Genomic DNA, 9,027 nt, shown 5'->3' on the forward strand with positions numbered 1-9,027 from the left:
GTTCAGTAAAGCAAAGTTTTGTTATCGTTTAAAGACAGTACATAGGTCTACAACAAACCACTAATGCGGCTGGGGAATTACAAAATAAACTAAACAATCCAGACTTGTTTCCTGGATAACAAACAGTCCAAAATTGCTTCGTAGTACAGAGGTCTACAGAAGAATACAACGAACCACTGATACGGCTGGGGAATTACAAAATAGACCAATCCAGACTCGTTTCCTGGATAACAAACAGTCCAAAATTAACGAAGCAGAAATAGATTTTCAATGCTCAAGCTACTCGGTAGAGAGTCTCTTTGTAGGGTTGTAAACGCTGAATTCGCCAAAATCTCTTCGGCCACTGGCAAAACAAAAATCAAACCCTGGTAAAGAACAAGGTCCGAACAAATTCATTTCAGTAACTTCAAAGACTTTCGATTCTCTAACACCAAATTTGTTTACTTGATATGATAAACATCCAACTATCAAATCGTTGAGCGAGTTAAGCATATTAATCATGGTAGAGACTCAAGTTGCTTATGAAAAAGATGCAAATGCGGTTTTAAGTATTAAGATTACCTGTGACTAACATTCCAACCACCAGGTAAATGGCGAGGATGAACAGCATCAACAAACACTTTTCTCCACCTTTGACAGAAATCTCGTACACCATCTTCTCCATATTCCCTTAAAAGATACTCTACAATTTGTTTCCCGTGTGGTCCATGTCCTAGCAAAGACAGTTTGGAGTTCTGCTGGTGCAACATATTTCCATTACATTGAGTATCATTTAGCTCTGTAGCTCCATCTCCTTCACTTGTACCACCATCACCACTATCATCAGTAACTGTGATCCTTTCTACATTCATAATTTTCGCACAATTTGCAGGAGCCTCCTCATCATTGTTTTCATCTAAAGATGCATCAGGATTGTGGATGTACAAAGAATCATTATCTATTACACATTTACACTTAATTAGCCAATACCTTTTCAATGTACCTTGACCAGTATTTATCAGACAGTTACCTTTTTTACCATTTTCTTGTTTGTCCATACGAGTAGCCTCTGCAGAATTTTTGAGGGAGACCCCTTTCTTTCTTTCCAGTTTTCGTCTCTCGTGCGGGCTCAATCCGATGAGTAAAGCTCTTTCCAAATCTTCATCACATATGTCCCTTCCACCGTAATACATCTTGACAATCTACGTTCACAAATCACAAACCAAAGAAACCATCAACAACAGAATGCTTGGTTCAAATCAATTTTTTCAAACAATGATCACATCACCTGCAACAATTCCTCACGACGACTTGATGGCATTCTGTTCCCATGTCGCAAAAGAGCCATTGCAGCTGATCTAAGATGTAAAGGAGAGACACCTGCATCCTCAGAGTTGATCATTGATTCATCCTCCATCGAAGAAGATGTTCCTTGTGCTTCTTTTGAATCAAGTACTCTACGAACAAAAAGAGGAATTCCAAATTCTGTAGCAATTTGTTTCTTATATCTCTCTGCAGCAGCATGTGCAACTTCATGACAATCCACACAAAGTAGAACAATATCATGAGATCTGTGAGTTTTTAGGTGCTCAGGAAAATGAACTCTATAGCAAGAAGGTATTATCCGGTAACGCAGATAGTGTTTCCCTTCCCCACACCCAACGCATATGTTCTTCTTGGTCTGGATATAAAAATCATTCCCCTCATCTTCTGGACGTCCTTTAGGCTCAAACAAAAGCATTATCGCAGGTGGATTTTCTTCGACTAGCTTTGCAAGTCCACGATTCAGATACCTGTAAGATATTACAAAGATATGTAAATTAGAGAGGAGATTCTTGAATCAAAAATTATTGATGGAGTGTAGATACAACAATAGATCAGCATCTACCATTCAAGTTTTCTTTTATCACAATAACATAGCAATCGTCCATCATTTGCGTATATTCTACAATTGTGATAAACCGGTGCCTTGCAGGAAAATTTCTTGACAAAAAGCTCTCGTGAGGCCAACCGAGTGAATTGCTTGAAGTTCTTATGTCCATTTTTCTTGGGAGCAGAGCGGCTACTTAGCTTTGTCTTGAAGTTTACCAAAAGGGAATAGTTGAAGACAGATATTGGACATGTTCCATTTGTGCCCAAGCAGTTCTTAAGAACCACCGGTAAGATTTCATCCAGCTTAGCCAACTTGTTCAGAATCATTTGATATATGTCATCCAAATGACTACAAATAACCGGATATGGAGACTGAACTGAGGACCTAATGAAGCTCGGAGAAGACTCAGAAGCCAAATCAGTATGAGCTATTGTATCATATATCTCTTCGGTTTTAGTTGGCTGCTTACATGCAAGAGAAACGATAGCTTGGTCAGACAACACATATCGTGTGCTTTCATCATGGATCCGTGCCTGTGAAAAAAATGTTGACTAAAATTACGACGAGAAAAAGGTTTGAAGTGACAACATTTTGGACTTGGAGTCTTGGACAAATTTTAAAAACTACAGGAATTAACTCACCATTAAGTCTCTCCATGCACAAAGTTTCCTAACAAGCTCCTGAAACTAAAACACGAACATCAACAAAATGTTTCGATATATAACTGGGTACACATGATGAGGTGAGGGGTAGGCACTAGGCATACTTCAGAGTTCACCGAGATGGTAGAATTATCTCCGTGTCCGTTTAAATGCCGATAAATTATTGAGGAAGCAACAGCACTCCCAGGAAAATCTTCGGTTTCTTTGGTGTACAATTGCAAACATGTCATGTTTGACCGCCTACTAGCCTCGAGAAGAAAATGGAATTTGTCATCGGGGCTAGATGAATCTTCTGATACATTTAATATTTTAGAACTTTGTTGCAAGAATAAAACAATATCGCTCCTTAAAATCATGTTCTCTTAAATTCTAGTTTACATTCCTGCCGAGTTAGCCTTACTATTCCATCATGTACAAAAATGTTTCTCCATAGCAGAGATGCGTACCAGTGGCTAGTTGTATGAGTTCAGCAGTCAAAGTATCTGCAATATAGAGCAGATAGTGTGCATCTGTTCTGGCATATTGCACCATCTCTTTGGACAGAGGACGCTGTCTCCAATCTTCACGCTTCAAGTAAAAATGTCAAAGCAAGAAAGTTCAAGTCATAGTCTCAAAAAATCAAGTTAAACATGATATGAGTAAAACAATGCAGCAGACTAGCAATTTCGTAATGTTAAGGGACTCACCTGTAGCGATTTGTTAGTAGCCACTCCACATACTGCCTCAAGTAAATATGCCAGTGATCTTTGAGGCTTTGACAAGACCTCACATGCCTGGTTGTTTGCATTTTAGTAAAAACAGTTTAGTATTACAGCAACAACAACTTCATCCCTAATTTACTATACATACAAAAACATGTGTATAGGGCATATAACACATTAATAAAGAACAGAATTCTTAAACTGGCTGAGTTAACAGACACATATTCTTCTATGTTCACTCATTCAAATGGTTTTCACTAATGCTAAACTTTAAAACTTAAAAGAAGGATGTACAAACGTATACCTTGGCAGTATCAAACATATTAACAACATAGATATGGAAGTCTCTTTGAAGCCAGAGAACATCGTTGTCAGCCCCGTGAAATACCTAATGCAAAATCAGATATTAATGTTCGAAAATGCACATTAGAAATTTAGCGGATTAAGACACATTGGAAACATACAAGTGCTTCATAAGATTTACCCCAAATATTAAGAAAAAACTAAAACAATCAAGCAACAAGTTGCTGAAATAGAACGAGTAATTTACCTTACAAATATTAGGATCAGAGAAAACAGGACGAAGGATATTCATTGCATCATGTAATGCAATTGTGTCCACCAAAAAGTCTTCCTCGTGTGTAGAGATCTACAAGTTTCAGAGACAAATAAAAAATCCTAACTTTCAAAGGTAGAACCAAATACAACAACGGTTCTTACATTGCTGAGTTACCTGAATTAGAGCAGTGAAACCAAGAAACGACCGAAAACTATGTTGCTCAGTATCAACTGCAAAAACCTTTTCTTTTGCCAATATTTCCGCAAGTTCCTTTAACTGTGACTCCCTCTCAACCCACACATACGAATCACTCATTTCCAATGAACACTCTCCCCTCAAAAATCCAAATTCAATCTGAATATTCTCTAATAGAACAGTTATCTCAGCTTCATACGGATGACAGTTCGAAGCTTTCTCTGCATTGGTTTCAATTATAATAAAAAAACTATTACAAATCAAAAGCTTGAAAATCAATTTATAGAAAGACACAAATTTTTCAAAACGTGAGATATTGAATCCACCTAAGGAGGAAGACGCATCATCGAGCTTCAAGTGTTTGAATTCAGAGTAAGAGTTATCTGCAAGTACGCGTTTGAAACCGAACTGCGGCTTCAGCTCGGAATGCAGATAACAAGAGCTTAGATGAGATGTCTTCTTCCTCCGGTGACGGCGCCGGCGATATTCCGTCACGAACAGAACCGTCACCGCGACAAGAGAGGCTACTGTAATTACGATTTTGGCCTTCTCTCTGACCTCCATGTTCTTCGTTAGTGTTCCTGTCTGTTCCCTGAGCAAATCTGCGGCACCTCCGTCTTCTCTCATCGGCGATGGCGGCAAATGACCCATGAAGATCTTAACACGTGTCTTATTTATAAAACCGTTAAGATCATGACACGTGTTTTGCCTATCTAAACTAAACAGGCCCATTAAAAAGTGTATCTATTTAAATGGCTTCCTCGGCCCAAAACTTCAACGACACCAAACCATACTTGTTGTATTATTTTATGGCATGAGAATTGTGATATGATTGCTTGACATAGTGTTTACATGACATCAACGTAATTAAAAATATGTTTACTCCCAAATCCAAAAAAGAGTGTTCCATTAAGAGGTATATGATTTTAAAAATATCAACCATGTTGAGTTATATATGGAAAGATGTATATACGACAAAAGAAAAATATAATTGTAATTGACAAAGAAAGCATAAAAAATTATAGAGTTGAAGGGGTTTTGGGGTCATTGACAGTGAGAGGTGAGTGTGAGGGTTTACTTGCTATTTATTTATTACCCATTGACTCCATATAAGTCCATACTAGTTCTGGTCTAATATTTTTAATCGACACAAAGATATTGAAGTTTGTAAATTTCTATCAATAAAGACTTGTTATATCGTTGTCGCCAATATTAAATAATGTCATGCTGTATTTATCAATGCCCACTATTTCCATTATTTTTACGTCCAAAGCTTTTGGTCAGCGTTACGTTGTAGCAGACAGATAATAAATTGTATACATTCTTTTCCCTAATCATATACGGTTTGTTACAGTTACAGCCTGACTCTTACCGATTCGGTCTGTTTACATTATATACAGTTTATACTATAGAACTTTGGACATTTTTATTCATAAGTATCGTTGGTAATTAAGATCTATAATTACCATCCGTACAATTATGAATACAAACCTGTAATTTTCATGATGGTATATATATATATATATATATATATATATATATGTACCTTTATATATATAGTGTAAAAAGAGAGCTGGATAAATACATACAGCGAAGTTGTTTTCATGATCGTTTATGGTTCTCTAAAAGCGTGGCATATCTAATGAGAATCAAATCTTTTACCACCTTTGTTTCGTCTTTACGTTTCATATTAATCTCTGTTTTACCATTTTGTATATCACGTGAGCCAGCTTCAGTACTTATAGAGCAATTTGGGGACAACATTGATATGGTTTTCTGTTTTAAATTTAAGACTTTTGATTATTCTCGTACTTACAACTTTAATAAAAGAGTATGATTTGATGATACTAAAGACTACCCTTACTAATATATTTGCCAGTTGCCACATCGATCCGCACCAGCAGGATTCAAGTTTTGACGAACAACTATATATGAAATGGCGTAGTATAATTTTTTCTTATGTGGTTTATGTTATACTTTTGTACATTTTTTGTTTGGTTTTATGATTTCCACGAGTATTTGCTTTCAATATATCCCTGCATGCATGTGCCGGATTCAGAAATAATAAACTCAGCTAGCATCAAATGTCGAAATAATGATGATATATAGTTAATTATCGTAACACACACAAAAGAAAACTGCGGTTACAAACTCATATAGCATAAATCAAATATACACCTTTTGACAAAGTAGTATCAACAAGAACCCGGCAAATATATATTATACATTTGGACATATGGCAGCTTTAGGGTTCGTACCAAGACCGGAGAGACCAAACCCAAACATATAAATTAGGTGTTCCTAATAAAAGTTACAAAGTCTCCTCTCTTATCTTACAAGCAAAGCACCTAACAACCCTTTTAGGTTCTTACTTAATGTGGTAAACCTGTCTTTATTTGACCGGCGCTTTATCTCAAACTTAAGATCTTACCATTGTATCATTTGGATTAACCATGATATCAATTTGTTGGAGCCGGCCGGTTTATTTTAATTACCAGAAGAAAGAAAAAGAAAGAAAAAAAATGTAAATTTTCGTTATGATTTTACCAAATATGACAGCCTGTGCATATGTTGGTGCGTATGTACGTTGTATATACTTAAATCACACTCTATTTTTATTTTCCCTGAATTATTGGTGCATGTGTATTTGTTTATAAATACATATGTATAATTTGCATGCACATGTTAATGCATATGTAAGTATGTAACGTAACTCAGTAGTCACACTCTACTTCACTTTTTGGTATGCCAGTTTTTATTTGGTTATAATTTTTATTTCTTGTAAATATTATAATGTATATATAGTTAGACACAAACACAAATGTGTTCCGTATTATTGAACTATATGGTGTAAAATTTCAGGTGATTATATATCTGAAAATAAATATGTATGAGAGATTAGCAAAAAAACATAAAAAAATATATTTGCGGATTCCTTAGGCTCCAGAGAACACTTATCAAGGAGAGATCTGGAGCTTTTTCTAATGGAAGTATAAAATAAATTTGGATAACATTGATCCAATCAAAAATTCATTTTCCATCAGCTCGTTTCTATAGAATATAAGTACATTTGAACTGACTCCTTTGAAACAGATGCCATTTCTCATGAGCACAAGCATCAATGGAATATTACGCAATTTTTCCTATAACAAAATTTCAGCTACATTTCATTTAAACTACTTCAGAAATGTCCAAAAGACATTGTCTACCAGAGAAAAAAGAAAAACTTATTAAAAAAATAAATCCAGAAATTAATAATGAATGTGGCATGTAATACAATGACTGTCATGTCATGTTGTACAACGTATGTGTGTTCCCTGGCTAGGACATATATCCCATAAAATATAAATGATCCAAAAGATTACATAATTAAAGTGCCATCAATCTTGGAGATGTCACCTCATTGTTTATTGTTCTATGTCATCTTTTTCCTAGGTTCCATCGCTTTATTTTCTTAGGTCGAAAACAAATCTCAAATTTCATATATAATTAAGTATAGTCTATACATGGGCATGACATCGCAATCTCATCATGACCGAGTTATCTATGGTGGTATATATACATGTATAAACATGTGTGAATCTCACATAAGTGGCAAACGGTAAAGGAACTGATCTAACCTGTGATGGATGTGTATAACGATCGACTTCCAAAACAGACCGAACTATTCTGATTATGAGCTCCACAAGTCATGTGGCGTTTGTTTTTGGTTGGATCCACTACAAGATTACACAAAGTGTAGTTCTAAACATCATGATGACACGTGGAAGAAACTCGTGACGTTGGATCCACATGCTGTTACTTTAGCGTAGCGCCACGTGATGGAAAACGGAAAAGCGTCACATGATTGAAGCAGGATCTAATGAACTGAGTATCCAATAAGAGAGTGACACATCTCCAATTTGACAGAACCTTATCACGTGTACTTTATTCCGACCGTCCCCTCTCGCAAGTGCCCCTCCCGTCACTCCGTCAGTGCCGCTTTTGTTTATCGTTTGTAACTTTTTTTTTTTTTTTAACGTTTTGAGATTTGATTACATGCTTGCTTCTTGTTTAGGTCTTTGTGCTACATCTGTTTATAACTTAATGAATATTGTACCTCTTGTTATTAACATTTGGAATTTATTAATTTGTTCAAAAAATACATGTTAGCATATGAAAACTTTATCACACTGAATTGAGTGAGTATAGTTAGATTAAATCAAGATAAAAAGTTAACTATGATCTATTTATCGTAATCATTTGGTGATATATAAATGAAAAGTGTCGTTAATTACCCAACCAAAAGCTATGCAGACGACTGGGAAACGCATGTGGGAGTAGTTGCTAATCACTAAATTTCATTGGTTTAGATGTTTTATGTCATGTGTCACATGTTTATACTATTATTTCCGGAGTAAGAAATTACTTGGTTTAGTCAAATAGATGGGGATAAATCATTTCAGTGCCATCTCAATGATTGCTTCTTCTACGTACGGCTAAAACGTAATCAGTTTCCATGTATATATGCATGTGTTTTTTGAACTGATGATAGACCACTTATAAACCTTCTTATCTAAGTCGAATTTATTAGCAATCACACAGTCTCCAGCTTCGAAGTTATTTTGAATTTAATTTCTTCCTACATCGAAGTTATTTAGAAAAATATCACATTCGATTTATATGTCATAATACATTTCTTTTTTGTTAAAAGACTTTCAATTAAAATGCATAAAAAGAAATAAAAAGATATGATGTTTGGATCCTATAGTTTTTGAAAGTAAAGAGATAGGAGATCATGCCAAAAAAAAAAAAAAAAAAAAAGAAACAGATTTTAATAAGGGAGAAAGATAGAACTAGTGAAAATTTACCTCTAATTATTTTTGGATTGATTAGCCTCGACCAAGTCATACTACATTTTGTCTAAACCTGTTTGAAGACTATTTCTTCATATATTCATGTTCCCATAGATATAAAGTGAACGAGATATATTTAACTTTGTTCTTATTTTGTCAACTTATTCTATATATATTCATTCGTTTTCATCTTTTATTTTATATGGCTCATGTGAATTCAAAT

General features: G+C 35.1%; 1 protein-coding gene across 8 annotated transcripts; it reads right to left on the bottom strand.

Annotated features, from left to right (window-relative positions):
• Window positions 1-6: 6 nt before the first annotated feature.
• On the bottom strand, window positions 7-4,584 carry LOC17888700 (protein RRP6-like 3). 8 transcript variants are annotated; one of them, XM_023783956.1, is made up of 13 exons: window positions 4,296-4,584; window positions 3,949-4,190; window positions 3,766-3,864; window positions 3,520-3,603; window positions 3,201-3,287; window positions 2,961-3,081; window positions 2,619-2,803; window positions 2,494-2,532; window positions 1,868-2,385; window positions 1,268-1,772; window positions 1,010-1,181; window positions 562-937; window positions 7-343 (listed from the first exon to the last, which is right to left on the bottom strand). In XM_023783956.1, exons 1-13 carry the CDS (start codon window positions 4,531-4,533, stop codon window positions 280-282), a joined length of 2,730 nt encoding a protein of 909 aa, XP_023639724.1. In that variant the 5' UTR covers window positions 4,534-4,584; the 3' UTR covers window positions 7-279. The 8 variants fall into 8 exon arrangements, with proteins under 8 accessions (XP_023639724.1, XP_023639721.1, XP_023639722.1 ...); XM_023783953.1 differs by having other exon boundaries at window positions 2,494-2,538; XM_023783954.1 differs by having other exon boundaries at window positions 2,619-2,806.
• Window positions 4,585-9,027: the final 4,443 nt, after the last annotated feature.

This window comes from Capsella rubella, unplaced genomic scaffold (genome assembly GCF_000375325.1).
Source record: "Capsella rubella cultivar Monte Gargano unplaced genomic scaffold, Caprub1_0 scaffold_4, whole genome shotgun sequence".
NCBI lineage: Eukaryota > Viridiplantae > Streptophyta > Magnoliopsida > Brassicales > Brassicaceae > Capsella > Capsella rubella.